Source organism: Trachurus japonicus, chromosome 4 (genome assembly GCF_045865225.1).
Source record: "Trachurus japonicus isolate A0001 chromosome 4, Traja_1.0".
NCBI classification, from domain to species: domain Eukaryota; kingdom Metazoa; phylum Chordata; class Actinopteri; order Carangiformes; family Carangidae; genus Trachurus; species Trachurus japonicus.
The window spans coordinates 8,379,721-8,404,246 of NC_140910.1; the positions used below are offsets into that span (position 1 = coordinate 8,379,721).

Genomic DNA, 24,526 nt, shown 5'->3' on the forward strand with positions numbered 1-24,526 from the left:
CCATATTTTGTACAAGACCTGAAGTAAACATTATTTATGCACATTACTTCCACAGGGGGAAAAAAATCAAAGCTTTTATTTATTCATCATCCGCTCCATTAATCAACCAGAGAACTAGAAACACCTGCACAAAGGAATATATAACTGCCCTGTAATAAATAATACCTCCTTTTAACAGTGTTTATTTCCCTCCATTACTTATGCAGATGGAGTTCAAAACAATGTTTGAAATTCATTAGAATAAAATACAGTTTTGTATCAATATGATCAGTAATCAGTGACACGGAGACAGTCTCAACACAAACAGAATATGTATTCAGTTCAGGTCTGGTGTGCAGCATTGACATTGTGTTTCTTTGACACTGTTTCACAGAGACAGGCATTATGATTTGTACCTATAAATGCAATTTAGATTCATTAACAATATTGATTAGGCTTGTGCTGATCCATCATATGAATAATCACAGGGAGTGAGCTTTAGTTTTATTCCTCCACACCAGTGTCAGCCAGAGTCACAGATATGAAATCTCAGTAACGCCTCAACAGAACCTCTTCAATTTGGTACCAATATTCACTTAGACTCAAGGGTGAACTGATTTGGTTTTTATGTCATGTTTTTGTGAATGAAATATACAGTATCAGGAAGGCCAAGGGGAAATTTGATTATTTACAGCACACAGTGATATCACACTGTACACACTGCTGACAAATTCTATTGATTATGACACAATTAAACTCCAAATAATAATAATAATAATAATAATAATAATAATAATAATAATAATAATAATAATAATAAACAGTACAGTTTCAACTGGGTCCTCGTCACACTTTGTTGCACTCGGGGCCTAATAAGGAAAAGGTGAAATAAAAACATGTTATATCCAAATGTTTGCCTGAGTGGACTTGTTTTCTCTTTAAAGCAGCTGTGGCAAACATACCAAACTCAAACTCAACTCTGATGGCTTTTCCACCGTTGCATAAGTGTGTGTATGGTAGAAGTGCTGTATGAATGCATGTGTGAAAAAGTGAATGTGGCTTGGAGTGGTGGAAAACAAAAATCACTACTGTAAGTGTTAGTTCTTTTACCATTACTGTACCAAACAAATACAGTTTGTTAGAAACTCTGCTGCACTGTAGTGTGTAGGAGGAAAATCAAGTCAAATAAATAATGGCAGAAAGCTGTATGATCTATCAGTCATCTGTCAGTGGCAGAAAACATGACAACGTCTGTCTGGTGTCACAAGACCTTTATCCCATTGTGGAGAACAAGATGTCAGAAGCCTGCTCAGTAATTTGTGTCTGACTGTTCAGTCCTTGTTAGTTAATAGTCGGTCAGAAGTCATTCACCATCACCATCACCTAACACAGTGAAAAAGATGGAAAGCTTCTCTGATCATTGACTTGAGTGAGTGGGAAGCAAGAAAATTTGACTTGAACTCCCTTCATGAACACAGCATGAAATCTGTCATTTACATGAACGTTTCAGCATGAATCCATCTTATTCAACTTCAACAGCAGAGAGAGACAGAAAAACATGACAATGTAACAGCTAATCCAGCAGAGACTATGACATGTGTCAAGGTTTAAACTACATACAGGAGAGCTAACACCATGCAGCCACACAGCACAGGGGCTTTACACCAGGCAAGGCATCAACGAGGCTGGGTAAACAAGAACAGGGTCTCTCTCTCTCACACACACACACCCATGCACACATGGCAATATGGTATGATGGGAATAAATCTTGCATATTATGATCACAGGATCTCCAATCATTTTGATGTCTGATAAAACACCTTGACTTATGATACAGTGTCTTTTGATGTATCAAACTAACAACAGTTAACTCAGCTTTAATTAAATGATCAGAGCAGATGTGGTGTCATGGACGGACACTTTATGTTTGAACACTTGTGAACTTCCAAAGCAACCAAACACCAATTAAAACCACTCTGTTGTGATGTGTGCACAGAAGATGATTAAGACACATAGACTCCAGGCTACATCTTTAATCATGTTTTAATAATACAAGGTACATTTCTAATATTGAAAATAAATAATTCTTACCATCAAACAACGTAAACAAAATAAATACTGTATAGAATATATAAATAGAAAATACAATCTAAACCTGTCTTTACAAAAGTACACTTCTTTCATTGGAGCTGCCATGTTTTGCAAACACTACAACCACTCTGGAATAATAATCAGAGTACCATACATATCTGCACATTGTAGAACAATGTCACAAATCTTCCACATTGAAACATAAATCTATTTGCTGTGGGATACGACACAAAAGGGTCTGTGCATTCTGCAGCGACACCAGATTTTTCTCAGATGTATCATGATTAGCCGTCTGTGGTCTTTTGTCATTTTCAAATTGTCATGCAAAATAATATCATTATATAAATCAAAGCTTTCCTTATGAATTACATGGTAAAATTTGATTCTCTTTTAAAATCACTAGCTGCTGTTTTTTTCCACAACAGTAATGTTGCCCACACCGTGAACCTGAGTGAGCTGCTTGCAGTCCAATGAAGCCAGCAATTTCCTCGGCCCAGGCAGCGTGGGGACGAAGTGCTCAGTGAGCGACACGGAGGCATGGCTGCCAATATCTCTGAAGGTAGGACAGGAAATGACAGCAGCAGTCACAAAAGAGAACATCAAACAGTTAAAAAAACTGAGCTTGATAATGCATTTTTCTCTCCTCACCCATAATGGATCTTTCGAGCAGTTACGAGGCCCAGTCCTTCCACGTGGAACACCACTGCTTTCAGCACCTGCGGCAGCGGGTTTGTAAATAAAATCTCCATGGTCGACTTCTGTCCTACGACAGCTTTCCCGATTGGCTGTGACAACAACACAGAAGGAAAAACAAAGTCAAAACAGGAGTGACGTCTTTTAATCGTCGAATTATCATCCTACAAAACTGCTGACTGACCTTTATGATCAGGTCTGGGGTCCTGAGTCGGAAACTGAACTGAGTGGCCAGGACCTGCTGTGTTTGTGTGACCCTGCCTGACAGTGTCAGCATCAGGGCGGCCTGGTCTATCAGATGGTCCTTGTAGTCCTTGTACATCAGAGACCACTCCAGAGTCTTTTCTGTAAACAGGAAATGACAACACATGTTGTTAATCTTCACCTGTCATCTTGTGTAACACTTTTTCTGATTCTTATTTTCTGATTAAATATAGTTTTATATTATCGTTTTAGATCATTTAGATAACAAAATTCCATGTAGCCTACAGGGAGGTCATATATTTCCACATTATGTTGTATATTACGTTTATTGTTTTTCATATGGTTTTCTTTGGTTATCCATCCTAAAACTATCCACCTACCCTCATTAGGCAGCAAGTCCACGTCTGTGCTGTCCTTTCTGACCGTGGCCTTGTGGACACCGGTGTAGTACATGACAGATGCCTGGCTGTGCAGGAGGACCGTGCGTGGCTCTGAGCTGCTGTTTTTCAACTTGATGTTCAGCTCAGCATTCCCTCCCATTTTAGGACCTTCGCCATCCATGGTCACTTCTACAGAGACATCCTCCTTTGTGGGAGACGAGTAAGCGTCTGCTTTGGTGCCGTATCTGCTTGCCGTTTCCACGGCAATGCGTTCCTCCTGTGTGCCTGATGATCACCAGAAATGTCAAGTCATTTCAATAAGCAAGACAATAGAAATTATGATGACCCTGACAATTTCAGCACTCTGCAAGTAAAGGATTTTTTTTTCTTTTTTTAGCTGACCCATAAGAGTCTGTGGTTTTAAGGACAAAAAAAGGCTCAGTGTAAGTGTAAAAAAGCAGAATTGTGGTAAAATATCAAACTCTTGGATGATAGTGTGACTGGGTGGGTGGAGCTTGATGTATGGCCGTAGTAGGCAGTGACTGTTGTGATATCACAAAGTTACTGTATACAAGCTTTGTGCATTTCTCTGTGGACTGAGGCTTTGATGCTGTCACAGTATAACAGAAACTAGACCATCCATCCATCCATCCATCCATCCATCCATCCATCCATCCATCCATCCATCCATCCATACATACATACAGTACATACATGCATAAATCTGTATACATCCATGCATGGATCCATACATCTACACAGTACATCCATACATCCATACATCCATCCATCCATCCATACAAGTGTGAATAGATGTATTGTATCTTTCCTGCAGATACCCTTGTGTGTGTCCTAGATGTATTTTAGTGTGTGCGTTTTGTTTGATACCTTCAGGATGTTTGTAAAGGTGTGTGATGTCGAGGCGTTCATCAGAGCCCACAGCCTTGGTGCTGATCTTGTGGCCCACTGTCTTTTTCTCACTGTAGATTTGACTGAAGGTCCCATCTGCATTCCTCTGCCAGTAGATTTTATCACTGTTTACCTGATGCACGGAGAAGCCAAAAGAGAAAGAGTGAGGACATTAGAAAGTACAAAAACAATTGGTTTATCCTTAGTTACAGTAGTTCTCTTAGATAAATTATGGACAAACATCCACAAACCTCAGCAAACACAAACGGACAGTCATATTTGAGGTAGACCTGCCCATTGCGGACAGCAGCAAGGGAAGCGGGGCCACAGCGGAAGATGCCCTGGCTGGTCTCCTGGGGCGTGGAGTCAACAGTCTGCCAGCCTCCGTAGCCTGGAGGTAAGTCTGGGCGAGCCATCCAGCAGTCATTCCACACGTGGAAGTTCCTTCAGGGACAGATATGAAGGTTAAAGGGATAGTTCACCCAAAATTGAAATTTCAGAGTCCTCCGTGGCTTCTCTGAGTTACAGGGGGTCTCGGCGTAGCAGTGCATGTCCATATAACGGTTGCAAATGGATACCAACTGTCTTCAAACAAAAAGACACACCAAAAAACATCCAAATACCTCCATGCTGCTCGTATGTAATGTCCGTCTTGTATTGAAAATTAAATAAGTCTGTATTTCAAGCTTGTTTGTAGCGGAAGCTCCTCTTCCCGGTTCGTCAAATTTGGACGAACCAGGGTCTGTCCTCTTCCCAGTTCGTCCAAATTTGATGAACCAGGAAGAGGAGCTTCGAGAAGCTTCCGCTACAAAACAAGCCTGAAATATAGACTTATTTAATTTTTTTCGGGACAATTTCGCATTTCGGGGCTTCAATACAAGACGGACATTACATACAGGTTGTGTGCCGCAGCATTGCAACAATAGAGGCAGAACACACCAGATGGAGTCGGCATTGAGGTGATCAATGGGGTCCAAGTTCTCATCCAGGTACACGTCCATGGTCAAGGAGACGTCTGTGTCATGAGCTGAGCTGTAGTTGGTCACGGTTCGACAGGGAATGCCCAGACAGCGTATCACTGAGGGATGAGACAGCAGAGGTCAGCGGCCGCCGCATTTACAGTCACATACAGTAGACACAGCGATGATGATGATGATGATGATGTTTACCTGTGGTGACTACACCAGCAAAGACCCAGCACTGGCCGTACCGAACAGGGGTGCCATTGCTTTTGTAGTACTGCTTCAGGATTTCCACGCTTCCACTCCACAGTGTGGGGCTACTCCCATTAGAATAATCTCCTGACCAGTTTCCCTGAATGACTCCTTGGTCGTTGGGGGAGTTGATCTGGATAAATGAAGAAAGTGGTTTTAGTTTTCAGTTCAGCGAATACAGAGGCCCTGTCCCTGCAGAAGAGCCGAGCACTTCCCTTGTGAAGTGCAGCGACATTCAGCTACTATGCTCCTCACCTGTGGAACAATCTCCCTGCACCTGAGGTCTGTGCAAACTGTCAATTTGTTTAAATCAGGGTTGAAAATGGTATCATTTACTACAGCTTTTAACTAAATTCAATATATCATTCTAATGATTTTAATTAGTCTTTATTGTTGTCTTTTACTGTCTTATTTTGTTTCTTTTAAATGTATTTTTCGGTTTTTGATTTTAATATTTTAATGATCTTAATAATTGCTATTAGTGTCTTTTACTGTCTTATTTCTTTATTTTTCTTTTAAATGTGTTTTTCTGTTTTTGAACTGCCTGGTGTATGAATTGTGCTATACAAATACAGTACAGTACATATGCAGTCGGCAGCTTTATAGTGTCTGCACATAGATTCAAACAAGACTATGAAGCATTTTTTTTACCAAGAGTTATTGTTTTTGGGTCGTTCATACATTATTTGACTGCATACGTGGAGACAGACATGAAATACAAGTAGAGAGATGACTGAAGTTAACAGCCTGATTGTTGCAAATGAAGCTCAAAGCCTTTTTAATGCCTCTTAACAACTCAGAGGTCAGGTCACCCCCAACATACACTTTCTTCTCAAAAAGAAAAATGAATAGAACAAAGGAAAAGACATTTCACTTCACTGCATCAGGTATTTTACAGGATTGGTGAAAAGTCTGACCTGCTGGTGGCGCCAGAGGGAGGGCCAGAGGATCCTTAATGACCCAGTATCTGTACCAAGCTGTCAAGACAGCGCAGTAAAAGAAATGTCACCCTTACGGTGGCATTAAGAAAAGGTGACCGGATCAACGGACTTTTCTCAGAATATTTCATGAAAGTACACCTAGTAGTTGTGGTGTTGAAATTAAAGAGGTGGATCAGCAGAGTGACTCTGTTTCTGTTTCCATCCATCCTTACCACAGTCAGAGATGGCATGACTGTGTCAGTATAAGATATAAGACAGACGCCTCTGAACGTTACATTTAGTGATGTTGCTCAAAGAACTGATCAGCCTACACCACATGCTGCTAAAGGCTTCCTGCTGTACTGCTGTGATGAGTGGAGACCATTATGACCAACGGTGGTTGAACATCACATCCTGAGTGGGTTCTGTTGTTGTGGTCAGTGTGCACTAGTACATGAGGAAGAGAAATATAAATTTAGGGTAAATCAGGCAAAAAAACACACGAAGCACAGTCTCACCATGGCAGAGACGATCCGCACCAAATTAACCGGGTCTCCCCAGCCAGATGGAGGAGTTCCACTCCTCCCCAGCACAAAGAGGCAGGCAGCCAGGATCCCATCATCAAACTGAACCAGAAAAAGAGGTAAACAATTAGTTCAGTTGCTGCTACTCGCACACCGATGTGGCAGAATATTATGCCTTATTAAGGCAGCCCACTCACCTGGCCGTAGTTCCAGGTCCTCGCTCCTATTTGATTCTCTGTGCCGTAGTAGATTCGTCCGACATCGTTCATGACGTACTCCTGCCTCTCGCTTTCAGAGTCCATGAACACTGCGTCATCTGACAGAGAGCAGGAGAGAAATGACACAAAAGAAGATAAGCTTTTTAATCCTTTTACCTGTTACCATTATTTTTATGTAATTTTTTGTATGTATGTATGGTTTTTTTTGTCAGTTTCAGATCTTACATGTCCTGTTTTCACTGTGACAAAACAGAAAATGTAAAACAATATACTTTACAGTAAAGTTTGACTGTTTGAGGCTGGGACTGTCTGTCAGTTCATTTGCGAAGATTAAATCTTAGTTTCTATTGAGTAAATGTCTTATCTAAGGCCTATTCTGCTCATTATTTAAACAAGCCTCCTACATGTTCTCTAGGAAATGAATGTGTCTAGCCAAGATTAAAAACATGCAGGACTGACAAGTGCCCTATGAGTGATGCTGAAGTCTCTCCATTAGCCGTTAATGACACATGACTTTTTTAATCTCTTTATTCAGATGGGAAGATTAAGGCCATTGTTTTATCTGTCTGTTAAAGGTCCAGTGTGTAATAATTGTCAAGGTTTATTGGAAAAATCTAAATATGCTACCCATGAATATATTTGTATAAGTGTGTAATCGCTATAAAATAAAAATTTGTTTGGTTTTCTTAGTTTTATTAGCCTAGAAATCTAGCTGCACCCTAGCGGCAGCAAATATTGCTCCGTAGGTAGGTCTAGAAACGAGCCATAGGAACTTTTTGAGTCTCTGTTTGTGTTAACCAATCACAGCGCTCTATCTGTTTAGAGAGTCGTTGGGCGGGCTTAACGCTATGACGACATACATTTTAATTGGCTTGTCAGGCTAACGTCATCCTGCTCTTTGCTCTGATTGGTCGTAGCGCTACCCTAGGGGAGAGTGGGGTAAAGTGAGACACTTTTTACATTTGCTCCCCTCTAAGCGAGCTAAAATGATTTATCAGTAAAATTTACACATTTCCCATTAATTCAGGATGTTTCCTAGCAATGGAAATTATCAGAATGTATTCAGGACGAAGGACAGTGAAAATATGATTGTTTTAAAAAAAGTGGTCTCGTGTCTCACTTTACCCCAGTTCAGGGGTAAACTGAGACAAACCAGATAAATCAATGGGGTAAACTGATCCACTTACTTTTTCCACTCTGAAACTACCATAACAACACATGTTGTAACAGTTAGAATCCTGACAGCTGCTTGACAACCACACTTCCCAAAACTAATGTCGGACTAGTAACAGAATCATGGGGATTGGTCAATTAAGCACTTTTTTTTCTAAACACAAAGTAACTCATGAACAAAATCAAATACAACACAGAATGTTTTTATCAACATTCAAATGACAGATAGAACCAATAAGATAGGCTGGGGGTCAGATTGTAGGCCCTGACAATCGTGACCATTTTGATCAAAAGTCCTCTTGTGTGTGTGGGGGGAGCCAACAAAGTGAAATGTGACTAAAATTGAATGTATGCAATAAGGAAGTGAGCTGACTGAGAGCACATAGCATAACAAAGCAGTGTGGCTACAGATCATGTTTGATCACGCGAGATTTCTGGCTTGGGGGACGAAATTCTAGTGTAAATCTTTGTGTGTGGTGTGCTCACAGTGTCTCACTCATGGATTTATTATAATACATCCATGGTCTCACTTTACCCCGCAGCATTTGTCTCACTTTACCCCAACACCCCCATTTTAGAAAAAACGACCTCTCTTAGAAATTCAGGCTAATTTTCAGCCAGCATCATCACATGGTTTTATGTGTTGGTAGTTCATCATCAGGTATCAGTTTTTTTACGTGAATCAATTCGCTTTGGCACAACAGTTGATTAAGTTGACAGCAAGAAAATTTACTTTTACATGCAAAAATCATATTTTTGTGAAAAAAACATGCTTTCCACAGCATCATGAGTTCCTCTTCTTCATGACCATGGGGAAATGGAAGGGGCTTGAAAACATAATGGTCAGATGACCATAAATGTGTTCCGTTTCCTAGATACAGGGGGTGTCTCACATTACCCGGTGTCTCACATTACCCCACTCTCCCCTATTGGTGCAGAGGCAGTTTGAAAGACAGCCTTCATCCCGCCCCCTGGATTGAGCCGAGGTCTACCGGTCGTTTCCAGACTAGACATTTTAGTGATATAGTCTGGCTTGTCAGGCTATAGTTTTATAATTATTCTTTACATTTTTTCTTTCACCATCTTGCGCTGCCATGTTTGTACGGCAGCCCGAACGGAAAATCCAGCCTGCCAGAGAGCGCGTTTCGCATGCATAAATAAACTAATGAAGAATAGGTGAAAGGAAAGAAGAAGGAGGAGGAAACAGCAGACATATGGTAATGTGGTTTTTGGAGTATGAAATACTCCCATATGAGGTTTGTTACTTGGGTGAGCACAAACACCCTAACACCATGAGGAAACATTTACATCTTCTAAACAAAATCCACCTGCCAACCCCTGTTAAGCTCTTTCATTAACATGTCATGTCTTGTTTATATAAACAGAGCAATTCATTGGACAATGTCTTTGCACTGAGCTTTTCCCAGGCAACAAGTGGAGAGACATGTTACATCAGTTAACTTTACAGGTGCTGGCAGGTTAATAAACAGAGGAAGGTTTTCTGTTTCCCGTTTCCAGTCTTAATGCTAAACTAGCTGGCTGCCATGAATAAAAGCCTCATTTATCTCTCTGCCGAAAAGCAATTATCACATTTCATGTTGCTGTATTGTTTTTCTCTCTTTTTTTGCCACTTTCAACCACAGGAGTGAATCCAGCTGAAGCTGACAATATAACTTTTTGAATCATATTATATTTACCTTCACACCAGGGGTTAAACAACATGTAAATGTCATTGGCAGGGTCATGTGTGGAAACAGCCTGGCCGCTGGTGCTATTTGTTTCCACTGTGAGTTGATATTGACCAATGATCGCAGTGGGTGGGGAATTCACTGACAATTTAATCCTTTTGTCGTCCTTTGATACAATAGCAGCCTCCCAACGGTCGTCCTGCAGCTCCTCCACCAAAGGGATGATTACATGGGTTCCCTTTGACACTGTCGGCAGCGGCCCTGAGGAGAGACACAGAGACACAGGGGACAGGTGACAGTTATGACTAACTCTTGGTCATACCATGCCCAGACAAAGCACCACATGGTTTATAATCACTGTATTTATTTTGCCACACCTGCATTCCTATTTAGTGTTGCATTGTTTGAATAAACAGAAACCCAACAGGAAGAATCCAGTTATGCACCTTTGTGCTGTGCTCACATTAAACATGCTCACACAACATTTCATAACCATATTTAATCTCTATGCAGCAGGATTATAAGAAGAAACTTTGTATAGGCAGCAGGTCATTGTTCACTGATCTGATCTTAATCCTAAGCAAGTGCTACCAAAATTAGACGGTTTATAATGAAGAAACTGCACTTGCAGAAAAAAATACTGAGCTTTCTCATGGACAGCTCACAATAGGCTGCAATCACACCACTGCATTTCCCCATGAGACATTTATCCTGAGAGACAGACTTCTGATTATGTAACAACTTGAACTTGAACCTGACTCGACAGAGATGAAAGAAATTATCATTGTAAACAGATGTACAAGCTACTGCTTTACACCAACCAGCAAACTAAAAAATCAACATGGAGATTAAAGAGTGGCACGATGAGTCACCAGCTGACAGCGTGCTAAGAGTTAAGTCCCTCAGCAGCTTGTTTGGCAGCATCCTCCTGCCATCGGCAGGATGCAAAGCTTTCTATGGGGGCAGCACTTATCACATGTTGGCACGCAGTGAGACATCGCAGTGAGACATCGTGTGTGCATTGTACTTTAAATATCCAACATATTTCCTGTCACTCAAGGTGCCACTGCCCTCAATTAAACATCATTTGACGTCACAATAAAACGTACAATAGAAGGAGCTATAGATCCAGAGCAAAACCAGTTGTGGGCACTGACTCACTGTTGGAACCAGATCCTAGTGGTCTTTAGAGGAACTGCAGTTTTTACAAATTCAGTGCTTGATTTATTATTCAGCCCCAGAGGACAGAGAGAGGTAAACTGTTTCAAGTTTATATGCTAAATTAGCAAATCATCTGTAGCCTAGAGTCATATATTTATATTTTGGTATTGATCTTCTTATCATCTTCTCATAATCAGTTGGGAGATTTGTAAATAAAGACATGGACCCTGAACCAAAGGAGGTAAAAGCAACAGTTCAGGGCGGTTGCAAAATCTTGTCTTAACTGGAATTATACCTATTTCCCATATCCATGCCTTGAAGATTCATAAGTGGATCATACCACTTCCTAATCCTAATATTAAGTCTTGAAATGTATTTACTTACATCACTGGCTTGCATTGTATTTATCTGCCCTGTGTGATTCTGATGGTAAATATACTACATGTAAGTGGCAGTATCAAACTATCCAGTTGGTTTATTATATTTTTCTGTGCTGGACTGTACTGTAGCCTACACTTGTCCTAATATACTGGTGCTGGGTCATGATCAGTGAGACAGTAGTTGTTGTAGAGATATGTTTTGTCTCCCCAAAAATCAAAGATTAGAGAATTAGATAAGTCTGAAACCAGAGACTGTGTGCAAAGTTGAATAATATAATGTGGAATGTTTAGAGTATTGTGGTCATTGCATTTAGCGTTAGTAAAGCATAGGCCCAGATGTTTGGCCAATTGTCTTTTTGCCAATAGTGTTTTTGCTTCTGCAGCATTGTATGTGTATCTGTATCGCAGAGGAATTGATGGTCTGCTGAGATATGGGAGGTTGATATGCTTGTTGGTGAGTCCTGACTACAAAAGTTATCCGGTACTAATCTAATCATCTAATCATCTTTAAACAGCCGTTGATAACATCATGAATTCCTTTCATTACATTTTGTCGCCCTCGGGAAGAAAACCTCACAATCTCATTTCGACAGCAGTTGTGAGTTAGACAGAAAAAAACTGCTTGCAAAACTGTGCAGTTCAACCTGCCTCAGACCTTCACTCTGCGAGGTAGTCTGAAAATTGCAGCCTCTCTCCGCCGCTGGTACAGCTTTGAAACACACAGCAAATCAGAAAGTCAGAGCATTCATTGACTTTCGCCTGAATTTTTCAAAAACAACCCTCCGTGTCGGTGGACTGAGCGGCGATTACCTCCATGCCGCATTGCTCGCATCTCTGCGCCTCACTGTTTGGACTGAGTACAGGGTTGTGTAGGCACAGCTAAAAACAGTTTGAAGTGAGATATGAATGGAAAACATGAAAACTGTCTCTTTGCTCTTGGAATTTTCTTATGAAATGTAATCTCAACCGTTTGGAGAGCCGTGGCATGATTTTCGCAAAGCGTAGAAAATTTGCATTAGCTGGAGCTGCTGTCCTTCTGCCTATTAGTGTACGACAGATGGCTTTTTAATGTTAATGAATAATTATTCAAGATCAGCAGTGCTGTTATTTTTGTTAATACATATCAAAGTGAGCTTCATAGGGCAGAACAACATGCGTTTTGTCTCTCTTTCCCAACCAATATTGTAGCAATCAAAGAGACAGAATGTAATTATTCTCTTCAAACTATCACATACAGCTGTAATTGTGGGATACGTGTTGGTCTGTGTCCTGGTTGCCTTGCAGCACTCAATGGGTGAGGGGGCAGAGACGAACATTAGATGAGTAAACAGGTGACAGGCCGGGGGCTCTGACAGTTGGTGGTGTCAGTGCTGATGGCAAACTGTCACTGGATTTTTAGTTAGAGCAATGAGGACTCATCTGTAAAATGCTCTACCTGGAGCATAGCAACCAGAGGGGTTACCATAGCAATTGTAACTAAGACCCCCACCCTTCTTCCATCTTTAAATCTCATACGAAATGGCACAGAGCATATGAGCATAAAGCAAAAGTTCTTGCCATTTCCTTCTGAGAGAGAGACAGAGAGAGAGAGAGACCCTCAGTTATCATGTGCAGCTCTGGGTCTCTCACAGGGTCATGGAGGCATGTAAGTGTGGCCAAGCTGGACTGTGCCCATCCTGTTTCACACTTTTTAGATTAAAGACCACCGATGTGAGAAATTCATACAGAAATTAAATTAGTATTCAAAAGCATGGCTTCGGCCTATGGAGTCTTATATGGTTTAGAAGAAGAAGCCAAACTGAACCCAGATGACATGAAACCTCTCCTGGGTTCAGGAGGCACTGCACTGCTTATGCACTGCATATATTCTGCTTTATATATTCAGTTTTATCTGGAAGTGTTTTTTCCTGTTTTTGATGAGCTCACTATAAGTCATCCAAAGGATAGTGAGTGTGGAATTATGAATGAGTGAGTGATTCAGACAAAACCCCAGGCTACTGTTGAAACGACCATGATGCACTGAGTTATCTCTCTGTCTCTATCCCTCTGTTTTTATGTCATATCAATTTGTAACATAAACTTTATATTCTCTCTAATGTCTCTTTCCCTCTCTATATAGGTATCAGTCTTGTAGGCCTACAATACATCCTTGCATATGGGCATTACTATTAGCATACAAGTAAAGGGATAGTTCAACACAGAATTGTTTTTGAGGTAAATTCATGCAAAACCACTGACGCGCGTTCCCGTCTGGGGAAGTTTTTCCTTTGCCTTGAAAACAACTCTGTCTCGTAATGTTCCGTTATTATCTCATAGTGTGGTGAATGTGCAGGTCACAACTTGTCCACCAGAGCGTTTTGGAGTTGTTGGATTGTGTATTTGATGAGTTTGATGAGGAAAACCAAGAGATTCCATTAGCCTCTGTAGCATAGCTCTGAGCAGCTCGCGGCTCTGCTCCGCCGTTCAAAAGATAGCTTGCACCGGCAAAGATATCGCACCTCCTAAGACTTTAGGGATTATGGCAATGGGCCAATTTGCCAAAAATGTTGAACTATCCCTTTAAATGCTTGGATTTAAGAGACAAAATGTTCAAAGTAAAGGTTCACATGCACTGCATAGTTGCTGACTGACCTGTTTTAAGATTTAGGTGAAGTTTGTCACTGTCTGGGTTAAAAAGACGAGACAAGGTGATCCACATCTGGAAGGTCTGTCCCCTGCGGATAATGAAGTTATCACTCTGGTAGAGATTTGTGTGGTGCTCTGTGCGGTTCGTCCCTGATCTGCTCTTCATCAGGTCCACTGATTGCACTTTGAGGAGGAGTTCTGCAAAAACAAATACGTGTGAGAGGGAGATCATTTTATCTTGTGTGTGACCGAAAAACACATCTGGCAGCTTTCCACGGTGTCAGTTACCATCAAGCTCGTTGTCATCGGTCTCAGGCTTCTCTCCATTTGTCCCATCCTCTTTATCCCCATCATCGATACCTGTGATTACAGTGTCTGTGATGTCATCATTGTTGGGCCTGGGATAGCAGCACGGACAGACCTTTCGCAGCCACCGCTGACACGCATTTCCTTTTGGGGCATCATTCTCCGCTGGTTGTTCTGTCTCTGCTTCTGTGTCCTCCGTAGATCCAAAAGTGACAGTGGGAAACCGACCCACGGCAGCTCTGTTCCTGATCGAACTGATCTCTGCAGGCATCCTGGCAATAACACAGGCAGTGAAATCGGAAGTTTTTCACTTATAATAGTTTCCTTAAATCACCTTTTTTTATATATGTGCAGCTCCAAAAAGTATTATCTTTAATAGGAGTGAACATCCAGTAGGATTTCACACTTCAATAGGTGTTCGACATAAACTGAACAAAAATATAAATCCAACACATTTGCTTTTGCTCCCATTACTGATGAGTTGAAATGAAAGATCTTAAACTTCTAATCACATAAAAGCTCCTTTCTCTCAGATTTTGTCCATGTTTCTCAAGGTAATCCGTCCATCTGACAGATGACACATCAAGATGCTGATTAGGTTGTGGCTTGGACTGGTCAAAATAAAAGGTAATGTTAGAGAGGGCAGCTGAATATTTGGGGAAAAAATTAAAGCACATAATTTAATGATTCAAATGACCTGGGCTACAAAGGTACAGACAGTTGATCAGGTTGTTGATTGCTGCTCCTCAGCGGCTGTGCAACGTTGCTGGAATGGAAACATGCTGTTGTGCATGCAGATGTTGTCTGACGGGTGATGTTATCAGGTCAATTAACTCGGCTGAGCACAGCATCACTGTCAGTGCAGCATCTGCTTTGTGATGTGTGTGACAGCCCCAAAACAAATTGAATGAAATTACTATGTGCCGACAAATGTGGTTGTTAAAGGAATAGTTCACCAAAAAATGAAATTCATTATTGACTCACCCTCCTGCTGACTCAGTCCTCAATGCAGGCGTCCCCGGTTTGAATCCCGCGTTGGGCAGACCTTTCCAGCATATCATTATCCCTCTCTCTGCCTCCCCCTTTCCTGTCTATCTCACTATGTGCTATCAAATAAAGGCAAAAAAAAAGCCAAAATATACTAAATATAAAAAGTGCATCTGGAGACCCAGGAGGCCGGTTTGTAGTCCAACGAAATCCTTATGAGAGTCAATAGCGCCCGACACAAAAAGTCCATAAAACTACACAACAACCTTGTTACTGTAGGCTATATTCCTCCTTACTGCTCGTCTGCTGCAATCCAAGTGTCCTGAAGTCCAGAATTTACTCGAAACAACATCATTTAGGACATTTTTACAGCCTAAATTTTTGAATTTGCCTGGGGCGGGCCGACATGACCGAACTTGCCTAAATGACGTCATTTCTAATAAACTCTGGACTATATCCCTTCAGGACACTTGGATTGAAGCAGATGAGCAGTAAGGAGGAATATTAAATGTTTTTGTGTCGGGTGCTATTGACTCTCATATAAAGTTTTCGTTGGACTACGAACCTCCCTGCCGGGTCTCCAGATGCACTTTGAGGAATAAAAAATCTGTATTCATCAGCATGAGGGTGAGTCAATAATGACTGAATTTCATTTTTTGGTGAACTATTCTTTTAATAATATCTGTCCATTGGAATGAATAGAGATGCAGTCAGTCAAAAGTGTTTGACGCAATTTTCCATTCAGAAGAAAGTGTGTTCAAAAGTGTGACTAGTTAAAACTAGTCTTCAAAAGACACTATAAGCTCAGAGGGCACTTAAATGACACAACTGGACTATTCATTTTAAGTTTGTGAGGAGGGCAAGTTAGGTTCCAGATAGAGGCTGAATTTGGTGGTGGTTTATCTGCCGTCCTTTTGTAACTGCTCTGGAGTAATAAGTGAATTGTAATTGGAGACAGACAGAAAAACAGAAAAAATAACCTCAGTGGCCCAAACTGGGATTACCTGCATTTTCTTTGACTTCCTGAACTTCACCCAGATGCTATTCAAATGCCAACTATCGCATAATCAGATATGGAGGTATGACCAAATGGAAAGTGTCAGGTCTAAATGGATGAAAGCTCTCTTACCCGTCCCACGCCCAGACTAAAGATCTGCTGATTACATAATATTCATGTCAGGACATAACTCCCAGGATCTGCAGTTTACAGAGACCTGGCTGCAGACATATCTTCTGCACATTATAAGTGACATTTCAATAACATTACTTCAAGTGAATAGGCAATTCAGCTGGAAATAACACAGAGATGGTATTATACACCACAACAACTACATGAATGGAGCCGAATATCAGTAGATCCTTGCCAGAGCTATGAAAAAATTGGTGGAATAACATCCGATGGATTCTGTTTAAACCCAAAAAGAAAAAGAAAAAAATCTAAATCTCTGAAAAGCTGTTTATCTGGAGCTTAACCACTGAGCTCCAGGGGATGGATTATTTTAGCTATTTGAAGAAGTAAACAGATACTACAGAGAAATGCCTGCCCCATTACAAAGAGCAGTCAGCAACAATGGCACAGCTGGCAGAGGGACTGACAGCGTATTGAATGAGCTTGATCAATACATAGTATTCAGCTAATGAAGCATCGCCAATAGACTGTTGGACAAAATGTCAGTATGGTGCTCTGTTTTATGTTCATTTGTTTTGTTTTAAGTTTTACATCAATCCCCTGATTTATGAATGAGTGGGTTTTGCTGATCCATTGATTAAGTGAGTCAAGCCTTTCATAACAAAAAATATTAAATTCTTTTATTTAAAAAAAAAATTGCTGCCATCAACAACAGAGGAATTATAAAAGAGTGTATTATATTGATAATCTTATAACAATTTATGACAGTGGTCAGTTTTCTCAATTGCCCTGTCACAAGCCCTCACTAATACCATTCAAATGTGCCAAATTAAACTACTTGGATATTATTAAGCCTTATGAATGATGTATTAAGCCTTTCCCCTGCCTGGGGGTTAATTCCTACTTATTGACTGTATGACTCTTTTGGTCAGGCCTGTGATAGACTGGTGACCACCATACCCCAGGACTGGCTCTAGTGACCCAATGAAGGTAAACAGAATGGATAATAAATTAAATACGTAATAATTGGTTGTCTAATTTATCCATTTATTTGTAGCTATCGTATATTTTACCTTTATTTAGCATTTAAAATGTTCTATTTTAGAACCTCTAGTTGAGAATCATGAATTAAGGTTAGGGTTCGACCTACAATGATGTACACTGCATAGTGTCCCATTAATATTCCTCCTATCATCGGCACATAGGGTTATGCACTAGGTACAGATACAGTCCATAGAGTAACAGAAATGATTTTTACAGACATACAGACTAATGAGTGATCATATGGCTCAATTCTTTAAAGAAGCATTAAGACATTATTATGCACTACTTTGAGAATTATTTATACAATGGCCTTGAACTGGTTATCATAGTTCTGTACAGACACATATCTCTCGTGCCAGGGGTTGGACAGAACAAGGTGCTTTTACTTGAGGTTTGTACTGAAGCATATTGCTTGTTTGAATATTTAATTGAGTATATAATGGGGGAAGATGACAAATTGTTTGTTGAGTTACTTGCATTTTCATGTCTATTTCTACAGTAACCTTGTACCATAGAGTTTGTTATTTCACGGGGTCTGCAAAGTAGTCAATGTATTCAGTAGCTTGTTTTAAAATCATCAAGTTCAATCAAGTTCAAAGATATACGAAACGGGGCGGTGCGTGGCGCAGTGGGTAGAGCGGCCGCCCCATGTAGAGGCTACAGTCCTCGCCGCAGGCGTCCCCGGTTCGAATCCCGCGTCGGGCAGACCTTACCTGCGTGTCATTCCCCCTCTCTCTGCCTCCCCATTTCCTGTCTATCTCTACTGTCATCACTATCAAATAAAGGCAAAAAGCCAAAAAATATACTTTAAAAAAAAAAAAGATATACGAAACAATACAACAATTTGTTTGCAATAAAATATCTAGAAAAGAAAAGCACTCCAACAACCCAAGTTAAAGTTTGACTAAACACAGAGAGGGAGGATGTATTCTTCGGCTCAGATAATGGGTGTGTGCACTTTGAATGGGATACCACAACAACACATCTGGATCTGATTCACTGATGTTGAATTGCAGTGAGTCACTGAAAGTATCCAGGAGTTTTTCTCTTTTTTTCTTGGGAGGCATAATGCTCCTGTTTCAAACTGTGCTATAGAATAAAATATTTTATTGGTGTAAAAGCTCAAAATGCTATGCCTTGTCAGATCTTGACAATGGAAAATAGCATTACATCTCTCAATGAATGCTGAAAAAAAAAAAAAAGATCATCAAAATTCATCTTATTTCTCATTTTCTCCCTTTGTACGTTGGCTTCTCCTCTGCTGATCACACTATGATTTGTCTTTATTCTTTCCAGCAGCCTTGAATGAATAGGCCTGTACGTACGTGTGAACTGTGAAAGCCCTTCTATTCTCTCTATGCAGTGCATTCCTCAGTAGCAGTGACAGAGCGAATGACAAACAGGCTTGATGAAGCAACAAAAACAACTGAGAAAGAATTCTTATTTTATTAGGCTGAGAGGGAGTGCGTATAGTGCAGTAGTAGGAGGAAGTGAACGCCTCCTCATTCTGTATTGTGCGTCATATTTACTGCTGAGAGATGGGGCTAAATAGACCTTAACGTAACAAGGTGCACAGACTCGGAGAAATGCTGACTACCACTGTGTGTGCAATGAAAGCCTCATGTCCTGTTAAAAAATACAACATCTGCTTAGCAAATAACATTGTGCTGATTTATTATTATTAATTATTAATTATAAAGCATGCATTTTATTTTACGATCAACATGATATGACAATGACAAATTTGGTTTTTATGTTGGTTTGTTTGATGATCAGCCATGTCAGAGGCACAACAGTGTTTTCAGTCAGCCAGTGTGCCAACATGCTCTCCACGACAAAGCTTAAATTCTGACTTTTTACAGATGTAATGTTTTACAGTGTGTACCATTTTAGTTTAGCATGTTGGCATATTTACATTTGCTTACAAGTTAATATGGTGATAACTGGCTCTATAGCAGCTTGTCCATTAACTTTTGTATGTTGTATATGTGAAGGATCCAGAAAATGAATGCCATACTATTATTACTATCTCTACCATACTACTACTAGTAGTAATACTATTACATTTTGACTTTGATGAATCATTTGAGGCCACTTTCTATTTCTATTTATTTTATTTTAGTTATTTTTGACCTGTGACATGTGACCCAGACAGAATGTGACTTGTCCGGTTTTTGGTGGTGAAGGTATTTGACTGATGAGATGAGATGGCGAGATGTTTTACAGGTCACCTGATTCCATGAGGGAGACATACATTTCAAGTCAGTCCATCTTATAGCTGTGCCATGCTGGCACCGTATAATTAAATGTTTCTATCGAGTCTCTGTTTCAGCTTTATCACAGATGTGATTTCAACACCAGTGCACCAGAACTATTATAACTTGGACAGCTCAACGAGCTGTGAAAGTTTACCATGGGGTCGGCCCTCTAAACCTGTTTAACGTGAAAATAAAATCCATCAATGCCTGCTTCAGAGCCAAAAAACACACACAAGGAGCACAAGGAGAGGTTAGGGAGCATACAGACTGCAGGGAACTGTGCTCCATGCTGGAGATTACAGTCTGCTTGCAGGATCTCTCAGACCCAGAAGGGCAAGCCACCCACACAGATCAACAACCCCCCTCCCTGTTCAATATGTGTTAAATAAAACATAAGATGTTGGCGCTAATATAGTGAGATGTACAAGCGGGGCTGCACAGCAGTGAGAGTGACACCGTGTGACACAGTGTGGATGATGAGACGCCTGAGATTGTCATCACTTCATCACCTGCTGTGTTACAGAGCAGACTTTCTCTGGCTCCCGCCGAGCTTTTGCACTTGTCTGTGCAGTCAGTGACTGCTGCCTGAGCCTGCACAACTGAATCTCACACAGAGGCCTGGTAACCTCAGTCAGTGTCATGAGGTGGGTCTAAGTTCACTCCCATGACATCAAAAGCAGATATACCATGTCTATTCGTCAAAGTTGAATATTTTGCCCCGGGCGGGTGATGATCCAGGAAGCATCCCACAGCTACACTCATGACCAGTTTGCCTCAGGGGCCATTAAGAGAGAAACAAAGGGACCCTCACAGAATTAAAGCAGTCACAGGGCTTAATTTACAATGCAGACTTTCTACCTGATCTTGAGGCAAGTAATGTATGTGTTTCACACCAATCAGACTATAATAAACAGCCACATATTTATCAAGCCCTTGCCCTTAGTGGTCTCAGGTCATGGGGTTTTAAACAACAGTATCCTGTGTGTTATAACTCATAGATGTCTCATGCAGTGGATAAAGAGTCAATTCAGCAAGCCAATCAGCACTAAGAACAAAGTTTGACAGATTTATCAGGCAGTAAAGACTTTTTATAATCCTGGCATACAGAACTTGATTTGTAACTGTACTACATGAAATCTAACAGCACGGTGTAAGGAGAAATGTTTGATTGCAAGTGAACCAGAGCTAATATTAACAACATTAAGTCAAATCACTACCATTGCTACAGACAGACAAGAGCTCCATGTGAAACTGTAGATTCAAACTCACTCAGTTCAGTGGCTGGAGAGGTGTGACAATGCAGACTGGAGGAAGAAGTCTTCTGTTGGTGGCCACACATTCAGACCGCCTTTAAATACTTGAATACTTGTGAGCTCAGACAGAGAGGACACACCCTCACAGCAGTTTGCGTACGATATAGCTGTCCAAAAACAACAGCTGAAACATCTGGGCAGGGCATAACAGTTTCTTTTTTTCTTTTTCTGTCATCTGTACTTTGTGTTATCCATAATAAGCTGCAGATTAGTGATATGTCTGAGCAATCAGCGTTTCATTATTGTATTTTATTACAAGTTATTTCTTTAGGATTATAGTTCTGGGATATGTAAATATCTGATGGAAAATAGAAAAACCCGGCCAGTGAATCCTCCATTACCATAATTATCATTATTTGTACAAGTGATATTGAAGTCCATTGTGTCCCATCATTATCCTGAATTAATGCATTAATTTATTCATTATTAAACAGCATCCATCCTATTCAAGTGTCCAACTACGCCATGCAGCGAGCCAGCATCCACAATACCAGAATTAAGGAAGCTTAATGGATTTCCAAAAAATCATTAATTATTAGTATTCACGCCCTGTGCTTCTCCGTCTCTGACATGTTGCAATGTCCTCTGTTAAAGAAAGTCCATAAATCAGCTGGTGAGCTTTAGTCCAGATTGGCTCACCCCTCTGTGTGGGAGGGTCCACACCTTGTTCATAGAAGTCCTGTATGTTACGTATGTAAAGGGGCTTGATATGAAAGGGGCTGGGCAAATGAATCACCTCAGTTATCCACACTGACTGGTTGAGTGGGTTTTCTACCATGTTTCTCAACTGTGTGACAGGTGACTTAAAGCTGCCTAATTCTGTTGCATCATTTGGGGAAATAGTGAACAAATGTCACGTACTTTTTTTGTGTGTGTTGCCATTGGAAACAGAGACAGGCAAGAGTGCAATGTTCAGTGCAATGGTCCACTCCAATCAGGAGATTAGACTTATCAATTTATTTCAAATGAATACCAATAGTATATAAACAATCAAACCAAGCACTTTTTCTATTTTCCATTAATTTCCATAACAGTAAGAGACTACCCTATCTAAATAGAAATGCAACATCAGTCCCTATAACATTGTTTATATTGGTAAACTTTTATTGCCATGTACCAAAGAAGACAGGAAAAGTGAGAGTATAGTGTTTGGCAGTAACACCCATCATGATGTCATCATGTATGTGAAAAGTGGGTTTGGGAAACACCCTGGGGTCTTAACACTGGCTGCGGTCCTGTTGATGGGAAAAAGACAAGCTGAGCTCGGGATGTGATAAGGAGTGATGGTGAGTGCAGGCTGCTCTTCATGAGGAAGGGTGGAGGTGAATGGGGTAGAGGAGGGGGCCAGCAAAATACACTGAAGTGACAGCTGACGGCAGGAGAGAGGAGAGCAGATTTTAAAGTATGACAGAAACAGTAGTGACGTTCAATTGGTTGCCGATGAAGTCGGCTGGAGTGGGCTGAGCGAGGGGGAAATGAGAGAATGTGGATAGACTTTTCCTCATTGAACTCACACTATATTTTGTTGTGAATTGTAGATTGTAATTGACGACTGAGACTAGAGGACAACATTTTAATTAACTGGAACTCTGAATGATTACACCTGCCCTTGAGCAATAAGAAGTATTAGTCACACTTTCGTTCTTTTTGTTTGTTTGTTCCTTCCTCTTGTCTTTGCCTGTCTGTTGTGACTAGTTTGTCACGTTGATTTAGGGTTTGATCTGTCTCTGTTTATTGTAGGGACTGTTCTTCTATAGTTACTTAGTAACAGAGAATATGATTGTTTTATATGATAATTAGAAATAGCCTAAAGTGACCGCAGTGAGTGTGATGCAATGCATTTTGTTTTTTAAAAGTATATTTTTTTATATTTGATTTGATTTGAGACAGACAGGGAATGGGGGAGGCAGAGAGAGGGGAATGACATGCAGTAAAGGGCCGCCAATGCAGGATTCAAACCGCGGACTACTGCAGTGAGGACTATAACCCCTGCCTACTCAACCCACTGTGCCACACGACGCCCCATGCAATGCATTTGTGAGGCGGCCACAAACACACACTTGACCTTTGTGCAGTGCATGTGAAAAAGCCAGGAGCAGTGGTGTTGCTCAACGGTCACACAGCAACATCAACATGGAAAAAGCTCCTGAATCTCAGCCTGAGGAGGAGTCATCATGATCATACCACTCCAGCACTTTCCCATGAACACTGGCACATTTCTGTTTTACTGTTTGTGTTATGACCTGTGACCCACTAGTGGATATTTTTTTTTGCAGAAATCTCAACTGAGTGGCATTTTTTGCTGGCATATGACTTATGTGTTTTATTATGTTGTTATAATTCATAAAGAAGCTGAAATAATGAATAATGTACCTTTAGGGAACCTAACAAGATTTGTGGTTCAACTTCTGCTGTTTGAAGTGTTTGGAAAGCTCTACTTTCAAAGTAACTTCCCCAAAATTGTGGAAATAGCAACTGAAAACCTTCACCAGTAAGTATGTATAAAACATTAATGTTAAAAAATGGACAGGAACAGCATTTACTGCTCATTGTTTCCTGCTTTACTTTGCACAGTCTCACACCCGTCAAGTATAATGACATCATCTTGTGTTTTCCCCCGATTTAGCCATACAGCTTTGTTAACACAAATGAGTCTTCCCTGATTGATAGGACTTGACAATGACGCTCAGATGATGAATCCTAACAACTTTTCTCTTCACAGCATTTGTATTGTGACATCATGTCACTGACATGTTCCAAGAATGGTTTTGTTTGAGGTGCAATTACATTTCGCAAACATTCGTGATCTCCTGAGGATGTTTTTACAACAACTTATCCAGTCCAGGGATTCTTCGTATGATCAACATTCAATTTGTCCAGTGATTTGTTTTTATAAACGAGTTCCTCAGCGTAGACTGAACAGATTTAAAAATAAATTTACTTCTGTGTCTGTTAGGCTCCTTAACATTGACCATAAATTGAGCACAGAATGCAGAATGTACATTGTTGCAGTGTATATGCTGTACAGTATGTCTTTTTAATGGCTGCAGCATGGGTGCAGAGCCCACAACAAATTTCCCACCTGATGGGACAATAAAGTTAACCTTACTTATAAAATAAAGCAATAATTAAGATAGTGAAGAAGGTAATGTGCTAAACTTGCTACACATTAGCAAGGTTGCTAATGTGTAGCGATACTGATGCTGGCATTTAAGTACTGCCGTGCCTAAAGCTGGATTCACATACCTGTATGGGAAGGATGCTTGGAGATGAGCAGTATAGCCCATCAGTGCTACAGTATCAGGGCGATCATGTGACTATAGTGTTAGG

At 40.6% G+C, this 24,526-nt stretch overlaps 1 protein-coding gene across 1 annotated transcript; it reads right to left on the reverse strand.

Moving 5' to 3' along the window:
- Positions 1-831: 831 nt before the first annotated feature.
- Positions 832-21,220, reverse strand: LOC146988419 (protein-glutamine gamma-glutamyltransferase K-like). The gene is made up of 14 exons (XM_085773727.1): positions 21,153-21,220; positions 14,448-14,737; positions 14,166-14,357; positions 10,003-10,254; positions 7,112-7,230; positions 6,909-7,016; positions 5,426-5,603; positions 5,196-5,334; positions 4,508-4,700; positions 4,236-4,389; positions 3,348-3,632; positions 2,948-3,108; positions 2,719-2,855; positions 832-2,623 (listed from the first exon to the last, which is right to left on the reverse strand). Exons 2-14 carry the CDS (start codon positions 14,734-14,736, stop codon positions 2,470-2,472), a joined length of 2,361 nt encoding a protein of 786 aa, XP_085629853.1. The 5' UTR covers position 14,737; positions 21,153-21,220; the 3' UTR covers positions 832-2,469.
- Positions 21,221-24,526: the final 3,306 nt, after the last annotated feature.